The sequence below is a fragment of the Lynx canadensis genome, chromosome C1, assembly GCF_007474595.2.
Source record: "Lynx canadensis isolate LIC74 chromosome C1, mLynCan4.pri.v2, whole genome shotgun sequence".
NCBI classification, from domain to species: domain Eukaryota; kingdom Metazoa; phylum Chordata; class Mammalia; order Carnivora; family Felidae; genus Lynx; species Lynx canadensis.
In genome coordinates, this window is record NC_044310.1 from 14,041,027 (window position 1) to 14,059,413 (window position 18,387).

At 46.4% G+C, this 18,387-nt stretch overlaps 1 protein-coding gene across 1 annotated transcript in view; it reads left to right on the forward strand.

Moving 5' to 3' along the window:
• The window catches only part of MICOS10 (mitochondrial contact site and cristae organizing system subunit 10), a 34,904-nt gene extending 19,865 nt beyond the window's left edge, over positions 1 to 15,039 (forward strand). Inside the window, exons 2-4 of the mRNA XM_030325706.1 lie at positions 11,147 to 11,194; positions 12,259 to 12,368; positions 14,898 to 15,039. Coding sequence (XP_030181566.1) covers positions 11,147 to 11,194; positions 12,259 to 12,368; positions 14,898 to 14,912 — 173 coding nt within the window. The 3' untranslated portion in view covers positions 14,913 to 15,039. The remainder of the gene's footprint in view (positions 1 to 11,146; positions 11,195 to 12,258; positions 12,369 to 14,897) is intronic.
• Positions 15,040 to 18,387: the final 3,348 nt, after the last annotated feature.

Below are 18,387 nucleotides of genomic sequence, written 5' to 3' on the forward strand. Positions count from 1 at the left end.
TTTTTCCTTAGTTTATGAAAACTGAATTCTTCGTTTCTTTATGTATGCAAGTCCAGTGATTTGGGGAGGCTTCCTTGTGGGGCTTTGTAGAATAATGATGCCTTAAGAGTGTAGGCCGCTACTGGAATATGAGGTCAGCTGGGTGCTATTGCCTAGCCTTAGAGTCTTGGGCACCTTATTAGAGCCGGATTTGAATAGCAGAGAAAACGTTGGTTTCTTACAGAAGGCCCTGAAATTCAGGTGAATCCTTCCAACACCTTTTGCAAATGTTCATTTGGGACATTCCCCATTTGCACCAACAATACCTTCATTGCAAAACCGTTGGTATACTTTTCAAATATTTGAGCCCCTCTTCTGTCTCTGTTTGCCTTTGCCCGTGACTGTGTCTTTCCTTAAGGATCTTTTATCCATGAATCATCACGGAGTGTGGTCACTCCCGCTGCTCAGAAGTTCCTGACCCCTGACCAGAGTCCCGCTTTCACCTGCCCTGCTCACCTCGAATATCGTCCCTTTCAGTTCTGCCTCGCAGGGGATGCAGGGAAGGCAGAGGTGGGGCTGTTGAGGAGAGACCAGAGTATGCAAGGTAACATTTTTCAGTCTGATGGATGGAGAAGAGTCGGCGGTCTGGACTTGTCTCCCCCCCTGGGCTGCTGTGACAGCTCTGTCCTCGTGGTTTTCCCATCTCTGATGGAGGCTTCTTCACCTCTGTCCCCGTTGCCGCCAGAGAGGGCCGTTGTCAACTGCACATCAGATACATTGTTCCTGCTTAATTCCCTCTCTTGCTTCCCTGCTGCTTATGACAGAGGCCGGGGTCCTTAGTGTGGCACGAAAGATTCTGGCTCCATCTACCTCACACTGGATAATTTGGTAGCAAGGAGCTCCTTGCAGCCCTTTTCCCTTGCCCCTTCTCTAGCCCCCACAGTGGCTGGGGTATCTGTGCACCCTGCTTCTGTCACAGTACCTTGCATTTTGAGTTTGTTTTTTTCCTTAAAGACAAAGATGACTTTATTTTTTTTTAAGTTTATTTATTTTAATGTTTATTTTTGGGAGAGAGAGAGAGCGAGAGAGCAGGGAAGGGCAGAGAGAAGGAGACACAGAATCTGAGGCAGGCTCCAGGCTCTGAGCTGTCAGCACAGAGCCCGACGCGGGGCTTGACCCCATGAACCGCGAGATCATGACCTGAGCCAACATCAAGAGTCAGACGCTTAAGCGACTGAGCCACGCAGGTACCCCGCACTTTGAGTTTCTAATTATCAGTTGGCTCTAACTCTGGACGATAATCTTACTGGGTACAGGGCCTGGCATAGCACCTGGCACACAGTAGGGGCTCAGTTTGTGTGATTAAGGTAATGCTCATGCATAGTGTTGGCCAGGGTGAATTTGGGAAGGTATTTCGTTTACTTTGGGGAGTCAAAATTATTGTAATAGCTTTGTGTATCTGTGAGGGGGCGATCAAGGACGTGTCCTTGGGAGTCAGGCTGCCTGGTTCAAATCCCAGATGTGTGACCTGGGACAAGCTACTTAACCTTTCTTTGTCTCAGTTTCTTGGTCACTAAGACGGGGCTGATAAAAGAAGTTTGCTGTGAGGATTAGATGAGGTCATTGAACCCCGAAGAGTAAGTGCTTAGTGAATGCCTTTCACTCATGTCGTGTGGTGTCCCTGAAAATGTTGTACATGTTGCGTTTTTACAGCTCAGTTATATTTTAGATTAAGGGAATTTGGTATTGGGGCGCCCGGGTGGCTCAGTTGGTTAAATGTCCGACTCCTGATTTTGGCTCAGGTCATGATCTCACGGTTCCTGAGTTTGAGCCCCGATTGGGTCCTGCGCTGGCAGTGTGGAGCCTGCTTGGGATTCTCTCTCTCTCCCTCTCTCTGCTCCTGCCCTGCTTGTGCTGTCTCTGTCTCTCTCAAAATAACTAAATAAACTTTAAAAAGGGGGGGGGGGTGGAATTTGGTATTAAAAGGTTATTTGATGGGGGCACATGGATGGCTCAGTCGGTTAAGCCTCCGAATCTTAGTTTTGGCTCAGGTCATGACCTCATGGTCCTTGGGGTCGAGCCCTGCATTGGGCTCTGCACTGATAGCACAGAGCCTGCTTGGGATATTGTCTCTCCCTCTCTCTGCCCCTTCCCCACACACGCTCCCTTCCTCTCTCTCAAAAATAAACATTTAAAAATCAAAAAAAAAAAAAAAAGGTTACTTGATGAATGTTATAAATAGCACCAGTGTTTTTCTAGTTATCCAGGTAGAAGTTCTCAGCATTTTCTTTGACAGCCTTTCCCCTTTGCAGCCCCCAAACTCCAGATCCGCATACACACACCTCATCGGTTCTTAAGTCCTGTAAAGTCTGCCAGCAAAATGTCTCTTCCTTTCCAAGTGCTCCTGCACACCTTAGTTAGATGAATCTTACTAAAGCACAGCCTCAGTCACATTACGTATCTTAAGAAACTGCCTGCTGAATTAAGAGCTGTCATGTTTTGGTGCCTTCAGAGTGTGCCCTATTCCTTCCTAGCCAGTATTCTCATTCATGTTTAACCTGTCTTTGCCTCAAGTCCATATAACCTTATAACTGAAATAGAAGCACTGGGTAACAGTTCCCACTTTGCAAAGAATAAACACTATGTATTGGAGTGATGTACTCCAGAGGTAAATAAACATATCCCCTGTGTCTTCTGCTTAGTAAATGCTAGTGAGTGTAGATGAAGTAAATGTGTAAGGAAAAGGAGTTAATGGTTCTTGTTGCTCCATGGAATTTTTCCTTTGAGTCAGGAGTCGGTGGCGACAAACATAATGGCTATAACAACGTACGTGTCCGGTATCCTGAATCCCCGGTTCTTCCATTTCGTTTCCCAAAGAGGAGAATCCAGTTGCTGATACTGATGGGGATGGGCAAGAGGGATTGGGGGTGTTGGGAGGGGAGGGACTCACCAGAAAATTCCCTTTTGAGCCGTTGGGATGAATTTGGATTCATTTTATCAGCCCTCAGCCCGTTTGGATTCATTTGATCTCTAGCCAGTGCACAAAGGGAAGTACTTCCTGGCTTGAATTGTTGACTCTTTGTCATTGATTCTAAGTGGTTTCAGGTTTTTGTTACCACTCCTGAAAAGTCAGACATGTGTGGTTTCTGTTCTTTCTTGAAGGGCCGAAGAGTAGCACAGTCATAAATTACCTGCCAAGATCCAGAAACACATAGTTATCGTATGTAGTGATAGGCCGGGTGCCCTGCTTACCCAAAGGAAGGAGCCACGTGTGTGGGAAGGAGCCATGACTTTGGAGTCCGACAGCCTGGGTTTGAACTCTCCTTTTTTAGTTGTGTGTACTTGGGTAAGTCGGTTCCACTGAACTGTTTCCTCTTCTGGACGATGGGACCATAATACACCTTAGAAGGTGCCTCTGTGGGTCAAATGAAATAATATCTAGAAACATGATACAGTGCCTGGCACCAAAGCACCCACCCCCAAAAAGATGTAATACATTGCGTTCTTTATTGTGTTTCTTGAAACGTAGTAATTCTGCATTTTTTCCAGTCTCTCTTAAATAAAGTCTTCAGAGCTTTTTCTCATTTTCCTACATGCTATGCCCACATATGAATTTGTTAACTAGTTATATGTCAGTAAAATGTGTGCCAAACCTGTTTCTTCTTCTGTGCCTTCTTGGAAAGTCGTATGACTATCAGAATTCTGAAGTTGGATCGTGTGCTACATACACACATTCATTTAAAAGGACCCTTTTAGTGAGTTTGGCTTCTCTGGAAGCAGAGCACATCAGTAATGACTTCCACATTTACCTTCCCTATCTTGACTTCTTTCTGCTGACTGGTTTGCTTGTTCTGATCAGAATCCCGGGAATTGAGGTCTACCTGAGAAAGTCCTACAGATGTTCCTTCCAGCCCCTGTCTAATCTGGAGAGCCACAGGAAGGTGGAGGTCTTGTCGGATAGCCACCTTCTTCCTCTGTTTCCCACATACCCTACAGCGATGTTGACTTTTGAGAAGCTGATTAACACACACTGACTTTACCATCTCTGGGTCTTTGGCCCGGCACACTTTCTTGGTTAATTCACATGACTTGGCATTTACACGTGGACACCTGGGACAGTCCGTCTTTGGCTCAAAGCATTAAGTGACACAGTTTGGAACTGACTTAAAACTGTTTATTTATTTATTTTTTCCTCATAAATTGGGCCCTGAGCATCTTTCATAAATCAGGAATGTTTCTTGGAAATGTAATTCTCACTAAACTCAGTCCCAAGGGTGCTTCTCTATAAAAGCACATTCTTGTTTGTTCTGTCATAACAAATGCATTTGATGATTGTAATAGCATTGATAGAAACATGATTGAACAGGAAAGCATGTCCATTATAAACAGATCAGTTTGATATTAATCCAGGTTCAAAGCATAAATACAGCTTTATGAAACACAAGATAGCTCTAGGAAAATCTTTATTATATTTGAAGCAAAGTGTTCTAGTTAACAATGAGTCTGAAGGAGTCCCCTTTATTTATTTATTTATTTGTTATTTATTTATAACGTTTATTTCTTTTTGAGAGAGAGAGAGAGAGACAGAGCTCGAGAGGGGAAGGGCCAGAGAGAGAGGGAGACACAGAATCCGAAGCAGGCTCCAGGCTCCAAGCTGTCAGCACAGAGCCCGACACGGGGCCTGAACCCACGAACTGCAAGATCGTGACCTGAGCCGATGTTGGATGCTCAACCAGCTGAGCCACCCAGGCGCCCCAGAATCCCCTATTTTTAGAAAATGTATGTCACAACCTGGTATGTTCCTATACAAAATTGCTGATGCAATTTTGCAACTCCCACTCAGAGTTGGGAGAAAGGTTGTGACTTTCAGCTGTGACTCACCCACAGTGTGGTCTGTAGTCAAGCCAGTGGACTGTATTTTAATAGAGGATGAACTATTATGTGACACTTTTGACCTGTTTTGAGTTCCATTGGAGAAGTAACAGAACTTACTACCACTTACTGAATTCGAATTCGGTCCCAGACACTGCCAGATACCTTGTATTTTCCTGATACCGCAACTCAGTGAGGTTGTTTTTTCTCGATAGCCGAGTGGGGCGAGGCCAGGCGACGTTAGATAATTGAGCTGACGTCAGAGAGCTAGCTGGGGAGCAGTGGTTGACTCAGGCCCGCCTCGTGATGGCACTGGTCCTCTTGCCACGCCACTTAGCGGGAGACGAAAGCCCTCCTTGTTCTAGAGCCTTTATCTTTTCTTTCAGACATTTAAGAACAGAGTTGCTTGGCACATGGCTTCTAGGGATCTTAAAAACTCGTGTGCAATTCCTGAAGCTTCTCATATTCACAGACTGCCAGTTGCAATGGTACTGAAGTTTTTGCTCATACATTTTGATAGAAGTTATAGAAATTAAAATGGAGATGCTTTGCAGTTTCGCTTAATTTTTAGGTACAGGTCAAATGTTAGTATTGATAACCATACATTAGGCTGATGAATTTAGGAGCTTCATTCAAAGTGTTAAATGTCAGGCGCCTGGGTGACTCAGTCGGTTGAGCGTCCGACTTCGGCTCAGGTCAGGATCTCGCAGTTTGTGAGTTCGAGTCCCGTGTCGGGCTCTGTGCTGACAGCTCAGAGCCTGGAGCCTGCTTCGGATTCTGTGTCTCCCTCTCTCTGCCCCTTCCCTGCTCATGCTGTGTCTCTCTCTGTCTCTCATAAATGAATAAATGTTAAAAAATTAAAAAAAAAAAAGTTTTAAATGTGAGGCGCCTGGGTGGCTCAGTCCATGAAGCGTCCGACCTTGGCTCAGGTCACAATCTCAGCGTTTGTGGGTTCGAGTTCTGCGTGAGGCTGTGTGCTGACAGCTCAGAGCCTGGAGCCTGCTTCAGATTCATTGATTCTCTCTCCCCCCCCCATCCCCCGCTCATGCTCTGTTTCTCTTTCTTTCTTTCAAAAATAAACATTTAAAAAAAATAAAGTGTTAAATGTAAGTCCACTTATCCTGATGAGCACTGAGTAATGTATGGAATTGTTGAATCACTGTATCGTACACCCGAAACTTTTATAACACTGTATATGTATATGTTACACTGTATATGTATATGTTAGCTATACTGGAATTAAAATTAAAAACTTACAAAAGTGAAAAAAAGTCAGAAGAATAAATAAAAATGTTAAATGTAAGCCAGAGTGAGATCTTAGTTATCATATGTTAAGTTATTGATAGATAAAATGGGTCCCTGGTCTTTTTTGCCCCCCTGTGATCTTTCATAGAAACACCTCGTAAGTGAATTTGTGAGAATTTGTTTTTGTGTGACCAGACAACGAGCTATTCCTCCTTAACTGCAAAGTCCGTTGGCACTTGCAACTTTTACTGGGTTGATTCCGCAGGAGCAGGCATTGCCCCAGTTTGTTCTGTTGAGGGGCTGACATCCAGAGTACATTTCTATCCCCAGACTGCAATGAGATTATGTAGCCTGCTTGTTAATTCTTGCTGATTATGTTTGCTTCTTCATTATTGGCAGTGAAGTAAAGCTTCATGATACGTGGCATGGTGAGAGCAAAGATTTTTCTAAATAAAGTTGAAACCAGAAATTGTCTGTATGTCACAGTAATGGCCATCAACATATATTGATTTTCTCCCCTTTTTGACACAAAATGTGGCTTAAGGCATACGCAGGTGTACTGCGATTGGTTGTTGTTCTTTTAAATTTGTTACCAAATCTGCTTGGGCATAAGATAGGGCAGTATTTTATATGTCATTAGTGGGAGCGAGTTCCTTGTTTTGTTATTAAGATAGTATCAGATGAACTATTCAGGGATTGCTCCTTCCTAAAAATTTGGGTTTATCTACTAGCCGGTTTTATGATGTCCTTTTGGGCACTGAGCATGCATTGAAGTGCAGAGTTAGATTGATTTGGAGTAATTTCTTTTTGAAAGAATTTGTGCCAGTTCTTTTTCCTCTCCAAAAGAAATGGTTTCGGAGCACGGGCTCCTTGCCTAATGTCAATTCCATAAGGCTTCTCGTGTGTGTGTGTGTGTGTGTGTGTGTGTGTGTGTGTGTGTGTGTGTGTGTGTGTGTGTGTTTCCTTGCCCCCCTCCTTCCCCTCTTAACTGGACTTTGCCATGAAGAAGATGTGTACCTATAATCAGGCATTTCTTTAGGTTTATTTGTCATTCCAGACAGCATTGACCAAACGAACAGGCTTGAGTGGGGGGAAGGCAGTTATATAAACCTTATTCATAGTTAAATATTTGCTTCCAGGGAAGGTGAAAAATGCTTTGTACTTTTTCCTTTGGCTTTTTTCCTCTAAGAGAGCTTGTCGTGCAACAACACAAAAAAGTGGCCAAAGGCGGAGAAAACTCTTCTCTTTTCTATGTTGGTTTGTTTTTATTGTAAGACAAACCTTTCATGTTTTATTGTTACGAACTTTAACGTGGCCTCGAGGTGCCGATCTTTAGTGGAAACAGCTGCAGAGTTGGTGTCCCCGGATCAGGTGGGACTTTCTTTGAAGCAACATGTTGCTTTTAAAAGAAATCCAGCATGTGAGAACTTGAGCCTGTGAAACTCATCAGCGGCTGCACCGTTGCTAATCTCTCAAATAACCGAGATAGCTAAGTTTAAGTAAAACACTGGCATTGAAAAATCAGTTTCTGTGTTTTTTTTTTTTTTTTTTCTGGAGAGAACAGTCTTATTATTTTGTGTCTTAAAAATATAGAAACGGAGGAAAAAAACCACTCTTAAGAATTGAAGGTGTAGGGGCGCCTGGGTGGCGCAGTCGGTTAAGCGTCCGACTTCAGCTCAGGTCACGATCTCGCGGTCCGTGAGTTCGAGCCCCGCGTCAGGCTCTGGGCTGATGGCTCAGAGCCTGGAGCCTGCTTCCGATTCTGTGTCTCCTTCTCTCTCTGCCCCTCCCCCCTTCATGCTCTGTCTCTCTCTGTCTCAAAAATAAATAAACGTTAAAAAAAAATTTTTATAAATAAAAAAAAAAAAAGAATTGAAGGTGTAGCAGCCCAGTATCAGGCCATAGAGCACCCTCCGTCTTTTGGTCAGTCTGAACTGTGATTTTGATCTCCTGCTTGCAGGTGGATGCCTTTGCTGGGAGCAGAACTGGGTGACTGGACATATACCTGCACTTAAACGTGTAAAGATTTCCTGTTCTGTATGGGTTGATGTTGAAACGTTTCTCATCTCTGATGAGCGATGCTGGTAGCAGTGGGTTACCATCATTCTTGGTCTACTACTTGGAAAAGTTGAGCATCAGAGAGCTTTCTTTACTTGGGGAAAAATAGGAGAGACAGGCATGGAGTCAGAGGGACAAGAAAAATGCTGGAATATTTTCCTTTTGGGCTTTTGATTTGTTTGCCAAAAAGTTGCCTTCCAGATGGAGAAGACCGAAAGCTCTGATTGTAAGCCATTATGTTTTTACTGGCCTACCTCCCCATCCCATTGCCCGGTTTGAAATCTGTAAGCCAGTCCAAATCCTTTACCTCATTTTCTAGTACCAATTTACTGTCTTACTCATCTTCCAGCTGCAAGGGGGTGAGGCAAGTTGCTTTGGAATTGAACCCTGTGCCATTTTATAAACCAGGCAACAGCATTTTCTTGCCAAGGAGTATCAATCGTGATCGCTCCCGTTCCCTGAAGCTCGTGAAGCTCATCTACCAGGTAGACTTGTGTCTGTGACATGTGTGACAGGATTAGTCCGGGAATGAATCTGAACAAGCCCTTGTGGCCTTGTGTAGACTTGTTACTACCCTGGTTGCCTAGCGTTCTGGGCTGTTGTGTGGGAAGCACAATTTGCTTTTTGGCTGTATCTTACTCGACTGGCTGTAGACATCTCGACACTCCCAGTGTTCCCTTGGGAGGTAGTGATTGTTTAGGGGTTTAAACCGTAGGGGACTCCAGTGTCAAGGCACGGTGGGTACGGTGGCTTTGGAGTCGGGCAGACTTGGGCCCAGTTCATTACTCTGCCGCTAACCAGTATCCTTGAGCAAGTTATTTCCCGCATCTGAAAAATGGGGCCTAATACCGTATCAAGTTGATGTTTGGTTTAAAAGAGAATTTAGGGGCAGTGGCGAGAGAATGTTGGGTACGTTTGGGCCATATTAAGATGTTAGTTCCTTTTCCTCAAATGATGTCAACTTTGAACAGGTTAACTATTGTGGTCTGTAAGCTCACTAGTTTTCCACCATTTTATTAAATTATATGGAAATTGGGGTGACATGAGTGATTTTCAGACACTGCATTTTATTTTTAATTTAGAGAGGGAGAGAGAGTGCAAGTAGGGGAAGGGAGGAGGGAGAGGGAAGGGGAAGAGAGCGGTGGTGGGGGGGGGAGAGAGAGAGAGAGAGAGGGAGAGAATCCTAAGCAGGCTCCACTCAGTGCAGAGCCCTACGCAGGGCTTGGTCCCACAACCCTGGGATCATGACCTGAAATCCAAGAGTTGGATGTTCAACCAACTGGCCACCCAGGCACCCTGTAGATACTGCTTCTAATTTATCTTTTAAAATTGTTAGTATTTTTATTTATTTTATTTTTATTAAAAAATTTTTTTTAATGTTTATTTTTGATAAAGACAGAGCATGAGTGGGAGAGGAGTAGAGAGGGGGAGACACAGAATCCAAAGCAGGCTCCAGGCTCCGAGCTGTGAGCACAGAGCCCAACACGGGGCTCAAACCCACCACCCATGAGATCATGACCTGAGCCACCCAGGCACCCCTGTATTTTTATTTATTTTTTAATGTTTATTTATATTTGTGAGAGAGAGCACGAGCAGGGTAGTGGCAGAGAGAGGGAGAGAGAGAATCCCAAGCAGGCTCCGCGCTGTCAGCACAGAGCCAGATGTGGGGCTCCATCTCATGAACCACGAGATCATGACCTGAGCTGAACCAAGAGTCAGACGCTCGACCGGCTGAGCCACCCAGGTGCCCCAAGATACTGCTTTTTAAAGTTGAGCACCGAACCTAACGCAGGGTCTGTTGGACAGGGCAAAGTAATGATTTTTAATTAAAATTCCTATCTGTGTAGGATTTAGTCATGAGAAAGAAAGGGACACCGTGGCCACATATATGTGGCAGGGGAGAATTACCAGAAATCATTCCGAGTAAGCAGCATAAGCAGTTTCTTCAGGCCACTATCAGCCGGGTGGCTGCTTGGGTGGATGAAAAATTATGTGAAGGAGGTGGCTTGTGCTGAAGTTCTGGGTTTGGAGCAGAGAGGTCAGGCTGGTCGACCGAGGAGTACTCTGAGTGTTTCCACTGCAGTAGCCTCAAGTCATGATTAGAGAAGAAGCTCTTGGAGTTCCCACAGCACAAACTGGAAAACTGTGAAGGCAAAGTGAGGAACGGGGGGCTTTTTTGTGGTGCTTAACTGTAAAGAGGTTGGTTGGGGGCGCACTTGGACCCTGGAGTAGACACTCCGTCAAGAGCATCAGAATACTTTTGAAAGGTCTGAAAACAATTGGCAAGTCTGAAAAAATTCAAAATCAGAGTTTGGTTCTCTTCCTTGGTGTGTGTAACTTTTCTGATAATGGCAAAATGAGTTTACCTCAAAGTCTGGGATGTGTATCACTGCAGTACAGGAGGTGATTTTTTGCCCCTAAAATGGTACCACGTTTTAGGTAAAACATTTCTTTTAAAGGTTCTACATTCATTTTAACATATCTTACGAAATCGATATGGCTAGCATTCAGAGCTATGATTATACCAATGTTATTATTTATTATTGAAGTTCAAGCCATATTTACTTAATTAAATTGTGCACTGATTTTCTTATCTTTTTTTTTTTTTGTAAAGAAAACGATTGGGGCCCCTGGGTGGGTCAGTCAGTTGAGCGTCTGACTTCGGCTCAGGTCATGATCTCGCGGTTTGTGAGTTCGAGCCCCACATCGGGCTCTGTGCTGACAGCCGGAGCCTGGAGCCTGCTTCAGATTCTGTGTCTCCCTCTCTGTCTGCCCCTCCTTTGCTCATGCTCTGTCTCTCTCTGTCTCAAAAATAAATAAAAAACATTTAAAAAATTTTTTAAAAAGTTAGAAATGAGAAGATCAGCTCTGTACCAAGTTTTGTTTTTTTTTTGTACTATGTTTTATAGATGTTCACATTTATGAAAGGTTCATTTTATTTTTGTTACATTACTATTATGAGATTGAACATGTTTTTCCTCCCTCTTTGTAGGTACTGGTTTTGGATTAGGACTGGTTTTCTCACTTACCTTCTTTAAAAGTAAGTGTGACTTTTATTGCCTTTCCAACATAATGTCCTAGTGTGTGCATACACATAGCAGGGACGCTTCTGGAGGGCACATCCACATGGTTGCCAAGCATACACTTACGGGTTTAGGGAGGCCTCTGTCAAATATGCTAGACAAAGAATGTGGACTCAAAAGAGGTCAGGATGGGCTGGGCATCTCTAGACTTTCCCCTGGGCATTGAGTCAGGGTGCCTGATATCTTAAATATGATATCATTTGAAAAGTCTGTACTTTCTGCCAGTGAGTCATTTGGCCAAATCTGCACGCTCAAATATTTCAAATTAATTATACTTTTTTTCTCAAGGAGGTTGAAAATGAGAGTCCAACTGGTAAGAAAAACAAGTGGGCCAGAAATACACATGCCTTTTAACCAGAAACGCTTTCATTCTGTGTAAGAACTTCTGACGTTGGGATATTGAACAGAAGCCAGAGGGGTCACTTTGGCCCCTTTTCCATGAAGAACTTGAGCGGGGGGATACATTACTAGAGAATCACAATTAATACCTGGTGCTGATATAAAAGAATCATTTACAGTCTTGGCTTAAGTAAGCCTCACAACTTCCTGTCATCAAAATTCAGTTGGTTCAGTTTAAAATTCAAGCACCTTACCGGAGGGTGGTATTATTTCTGATAAGGTTAAGAAATGAGTTAAAATGAGCAAATGATTAGAAATGATGTTTGTTAACTAACTGGAATTTAAATAAAAGTTTGGGGGAGGGGGAAAGAACTGATAGAGAAAAGTTAAAATGTTCGACTGTGTCTACTGTTTTCCATGTTGTACCACTCATGAAGACCTCAAACCTAGCAGCATAGGTACCAGGTAATTATTTGCTAAATTAATAGGTTCACTAAAGGACTCCCTGTCCTGGTTTTTGGCCAATATTAAACATCGATAGAAATGAATGGCATGTTGTAGGTATCAGTAGGAGGCATGCTGAATATTTATGGAACCCTAAGCAATGTATTTAAGCCAGACAAAAAACTTTATCTTCTCTTAATCGTTCTCTATTGGGATTTTCCTTTTTTCTGCTCACTAGGAAGAATGTGGCCCTTAGCCTTTGGTTCTGGCATGGGATTGGGAATGGCCTACTCCAACTGTCAGCATGATTTCCAGGCTCCATACCTTCTACATGGAAAATACGTCAAAGTACGTACAGAATTGATATTTCTCTTTCTTTTAAAAGACAAAGAGTTTCTCCTGAGTCTCTGAAGAATTCTTTGGAGCACATATACTTAATAGACTGTGCGTGTCACCGAGCTCCTGATTGCTCTTTGGCGTCTCGTGGTGTTGACCCCGCTTGGGTGCCTAAAGTCTCTCCTTCCACTGTCCCTCGAGATGCACGTGTACGTTCACACATAGACTCTCTTGCTAGCGAGTGCAGCTGAAGAACCTGCCTGGAAATGTATCGTCACGGTAAAGTGGACTTGTCTTCACTACCTGCCAGTGGCGCTCACGTGCGACATCGTGGAGTGCCCCATCCACGTCTCACACACGCTCGGGCGAAACCCAGCAGCTGGGACTCAGCCACGACTCTGCTTTTTATTGAGGAGGGGAGGTTCTTGACTGTAATAAGTCCCAGTGATTCTGCCAACATCCTTGTCTACAGACATTTTTACTAACGCGGACACGATGAAAAACTGTAACGTGCCTTGAGAGGGAAGAAAGTAGCACATTTCATAAGGGTCTCGTGTGTCGCAGCCTTCCCGTCGCCTTACCGTGCTTACCGCGGGGTTTAGGGGAAAGGATCTCGGGAGGCCAGGTGCTCAGGGACGCGAGTGTATTTAGTTATGTATCCCCAGGGCCCAGAACGAAGTAGACGCTCAGACAAAAGTGAAACGAAGGAGTGAAGGAGTGACATACACTGTGTAACCCATTAGACGTGTTCGTGGCCCCAGGCTTCCTAAGGCAGAGTTTTTGCAGCAGCACCAGCTGCAGTGAAGAGTGTCCCGTTGCCTGGATGTGTAGAATCGTCTTCCTGGGTCACTGTGAGCTAGAGTCAGTTGATCTGGGCAGCCTTGGGGGGAGGGGGGGAGGAGAGCCCAGAAGCCAGGACACCCAGGCGTGGGTCCTGGGCCACCACCCGTTTGCTTCCTGTGTGATCTTGAGTTTTTGCTTCTGAGATTCTGTCTTCCGTCCATAAGAACAGGGTGGTAATTTCTACCCACAGGGTTGCTGTTAGAATTCAGCGTGAACATGTTTGTAAGCCGTGAGGTGCTGTAGAAGGAGGCACGTTGGTGGGAATAGTTGAGGCCGACCAAGGAAGGGTGATTGGTTGGCTTAGCCATTGTTCCACCCTGATAACAAGTAGAGCAGAAAATGTCGTGCAATGGAGTGTCCCAGTTCTGGTCAAAAGCCGTAGCCGCAAGGGTCACCGAATCCCAGATGACCGTACCCGCCACAGCTCGGTAGCCTCTCTCTTAGAACCTGCCCAGACTGTCAGCTGCCTGCCCGAGCGACCCGTGTGCGCATGCTCACCGAGAGAGTCGGGAGCCGGGGAGCCTGGCTGCCCTGTCGCCTCCCTCCATGTTAGTGAGCCATCTCCGCAAAGCCAGGGTGAGGTAATGAGGGACAGCGCAAGGAGAGGCACAGCTGCGTGGCACCGAGGCTGACGACGGGCAGTTTCCACTGCTCTCTGACCCTTCGCTTTCTTGGCACTCGGGCTGGATTTTGGGAGAAGAGAACAGAAAGGAACAGGAGAGGAGCTTCAGGGCTTTTAATTGTTTAAAAGACTCTCTTTGTTCCGAACTGAGTTGTCATGGGTAATGGCTCAGGCGTGATTATATGCATATTATACATTTAATGGTGGGGAATTACTGTGGAAAATGTTGTTCCGATTTTACAGCCTCGTGTGAATTGCTCCAGCACGGCCTTGTAACTTTATCTGAACTTGAGTCTGTGCCTCTCTGTGCTGTCATCCTCCTCTCTGAAGAGAGGAGCGCGGCGCGGGGCTGTTGCAGGGCAGTCACTCTATGGTGGTTGCCTGTCGGGTGCCTGCGCTGCCTTGTGGGCCCTCCTCGGTGCCCCCGCTTTCTGTGCTTTCTCTATCTAGCCCGCCCTCCCAAGAGATTAGTGGGAGAGGTTTTACTGCCCCTCGCTGAGCAGATGAGAAAACACAGATCTTACTGGGGTTGAGAAACTGGCCAGAGATCCCCTCATTAGTAGGGCTGCTTGATTCCAGAGCCACGCTCTGTCCGCTCACCTGTGACGCACCCTTTGAGGAGTTGTAGGAACGGTTGTCCAGGTACCGACTAGGCAGACCTGTTCTTTCCCTCGCTCCTCCCTCAAAGATTAGGGAGCTGCTCTTAAGAGCCTGGGAGGGGTGTTTATGGTCCTCTTGTGAGACTGTTTTAATTTTTTTTTTAATGTTTGTTTATTTTTGAGAGAGAGAGAGCACGAGCAGGGGAGGGGCAGAGAGAGAGGGAGACACAGATTCCAAGGCAGGCTCCAGGCTCTGAGCCGTCAGCGCACAGAGCCCGACGCGGGGCTCGAACTCCCGAACTGTGAGATCGTGACCTGAGTCGGACACTTCACCCGCTGAGTCACCCAAGCGCCCCCTCGTGAGACTGTTTTAAAGCAAGCTGGGTGTTGAGGTTTGGGCCCGTTCGTCCCTTGGGTTAGAGATGGCTGTCAAAATGCTGTGTTTGCACTTCTAATCAGAGCGTCCCTCCTCTGCAGGAGCAGGAGCAGTGACTTCCACCTGAGAACATCCCAGTGGGAGGAAAAGAGAAATCCTGTCTACGCCTCAGGAATACTGAAGTGCCCTGGAGTAAGCTGACATTCTTCTGTAGCAATGTTATCAGTAATGCTTTCAACTCCAGCACTGTTTATGTATTTGAAACCAAGTCTGTTTCTTGTTTTGTATTTTCTCTCTGGAAATTGCGAGGAGGTGGTCTTAAAAGAAATAAATTAAAAATAGGCAGCCCAGTGCATTGCCTGCGTTTCTTTGCCTCTGGTCTTTGAGCAGGAGGAGGACTGTATTTGGACTGCCAGCAGCTGTCGCCTTGGGTCCCAACCTCCCAGCCTTCCTGAAGCCACAGCCACCCTGCAGCCCGTCGTTCCCCCCGCCCCACCCCCCACCGTGCGTAGTTTTCGGAACCACTTCTACCTCGTGTAATGGGTGCGCGGAGGTTGCTGCTGGGTTGTCTGCTGACGATGACAGACGTCTGGAGGGGCCTCGCCTTGCAGGAGCAGCTCTTTAAGATCTGTGTGTTGTCCTCACCAGGGCACCCGGCAGGGCACGTCTCAGTGTGCCCAGTGCACGAGGTCAGAGAGCTGGCTGTGTGGAAGGGTGTGGAAGCGGACCGCGTCGGTGGCTCACTCCATCAGCCACAGCTGATTCCCACAGCTTCGTGGAGCTGGACACAGTCCGGGCTTCAGCTCTGGGGGCTTTGTCCTGGGGGGCGGGGAGAACTCGTGGCCGGCCCACCTGCTGGAAGGCCACGTTTGGGGTTGAGTTAACTCCACACAGCAGCTGAAGTTTGAGGACGGAGGGGCCACTTCTAATGCCCCTCTGTGAGTTTATTCCTTTGGTTTCACCTGAACCAGGGAGGTTGGATGCAAAAGTAATACAGTAGCAATTTCTTCTGAAAACGTATGGAACCCAGAGGGAGCTCAGTCTCTCAGGTCGCTTTTCTCTCTTCAGGGTAAAATTAAGATGGGCAGAGCTTGATCCCACCTGTGCCTTTATCCTGTACGTGCTGGCGGAACATCGTGAGCGAGCCAGGTACTGCTCCAGGCAGCAGAGGTAGACGAGAAAGTAAGACACAGGCCCCCCGCCCTCGAGGAGCTTAGAGTCCGCTGGCAACCAGACACGCAGACCCTCGACACGAAGCGGAGGAGTGCGGAAAAAGTGCAGTGAGAAGCAAGGAGAAGGAGCAACTGAGTCCCCTTTGGGTGGCCCAGTGGGCGAGGGAATACTGTGGACTCATACTTGACGTTGACGGGGACGTTCCAGACGGATGAGGAAGGGCGGGAAGGTGGCTTACGTGAAGGCTCGGAATCCCGCCGGGTATGGTAGCCGAGCGTGCAGGGCCCGGAGAGGTGTGGAGGGCGAGGCCCGGCACTGGCGTGGAACTAGCGTCTGACCCCCGTTCTGAAGCACTGATCAGACGGTTCCTGCAAGTGTTGTCATGAGTAGATTCAGGGTAGAAATACTCTCTCATTTAAACCTCCTTTCATCCTTCACCCCACGCCCCCTTTCCAGAAAGGTGTGCTGAGCTCTGGGCCAGACCGGGCAGCAGCGGCTCTCTGCCCTGCAAACTGTCCAGGCTCCTCTCCTCTCTGCGCTTCTTTGTTTATTTGATTCACTTAAAGCCCCAAGTGGGCCTGAGCCCAGGACCAAAGGTCATGGCCATGGCTTGCCTTAGCCTAGCCGTGCTGCTGTTTTGCACTCTGCCCCCTTCGTCCCATGATCAAGACAACCCGTGTCATTAAAAGAAAAATAACTTTGCAACCTGTTTCATCCACTCGTCTTCTCCATATTTGCTTTAAAAGTTAATATTTCCGGGGCGCCTGGGTGGCTCAGTTGGTTGAGCATCCAACGTCGGCTCGGGTCATGATCTCGCGGCTCATGAGTTCAGGCCCCGTGTCGGGCTCTGTGCCGACAGCTCAGAGCCTGGAACCTGCTTCGGATTCTGTGTCTCCCTCTCTCTCTGCCCCTAACCCACTTGCATTCTGTCTCTGTCTCTCAAAAATAAATAAACATTAAAAAAAAAAAAGTTAATACTTCCCTCCAATTTTTCCATCTCTATTCAGGCAGAGAGAAGAATAACAGGTCCCGTCCCGAAAAAGGAGAAAACAGAAAAAACAACAACAAAAAACCCCAGGAAACACAACATGCCCTTTGATTCTCTAGATGCGTCCGAAGAACACGGAGTAGAAAAGGACGGTGGAAGCTGGCTTCCCTGTCTCATTAGCTATTGGCTCGGACGTTCCATTTGGAGGATCCGTCTGCTCAGCATCCCCGAAACGCCGCTTGTATGTTTGAGAGACTGGTGGGCTCTGGGAGGGAATGGTTCTGAGCAGAGACTGGCCACAGGAAGCACTGGCTGTTTGCTTTCATCCCAGGGTACTTTGTATTCCTGCCGCGGAGCTCTTCGCGGACGCTGGCCCAAAGCACGGTGCTCCATCTTGTCCCCACTCCCTGCCCCCATCTCGGATCAACCTTCAGAAAGCTCCAGCTTGTTGGCAAAGGCACACGTTCTGTTTTACTTTAAGTTTCATTAGAAATTCAAGTCCTCCGGGGCTCTTTTCCCTTGTGGGGCTGTGAAACTTTGACTCTGCTCCTCGTCTGCCCTTCTGGAACCAAGTAGAAGGAAATTCATGGGTTTGGGGAGAGAGTGATGGGAACCCAGCTGGGCACAGGATGCTAGGATAAAGCTGTGGCGCCCCGAAAGTGGCCTGCTCTGCCAACATATATAAATTCATACAGTTTGAGCTTGACACTGTATAATTTGGCCCAGAACAATATGTATTTTGAACTCATTTAGGTGAATGACTTTGGCATTCCAAGTACCCACTGGGGGAGCCTTTATCAGGCTGCATTTGCCTTATGCAGAAGTGTAGGCCTTTGTTCCGAGAAATGGCCTCAGCACACACTCCAGTGGGCTGTCTCCTTAAGTGAATGTCATCTTCTCTCATCCATTTCAGAAGATCCAAGGACGCAGTCTTGAAATCCTGCTTGTACGAAATGCAGAGATCGGTAACGAAGGAGATACCCATGCAGATTGGCTTTTAGTTTCCCCAAACCTCACTGTTTACATTTTTTTTTTTTTTTTTTTTTTATGTAACCAAGCCATAATTACATTTTACTTGTCGTGGTTCAACCTGATTGTATTGTTGAAGGACTATTTTTGAACCTGTCCAAATAAACTCTGCAAAGTATTTCCACAAGGATGTACTCCGTGGGGCCGGAACAGCCTTCATCGTGAGTGGTGCGGAGACAAAAACGGTTTCCTGTTGCACGCTTGCTAATTACATAAATGCAGAGGGGTGGAAGGGAGAAAGTGGAAATTCTAAGAACCAAAAGGAATGTTCAGTTTAGAATAACAAGCTCATCTGGAAGCTATCACCACTTTTTTCTCGAAGCGTGCCGCACGCTCTGCTTCGCCTCGGACACCGAAGGATGAGGTCAGGGTGGACACAGACCTGGGCGGGAGCAGGGCAG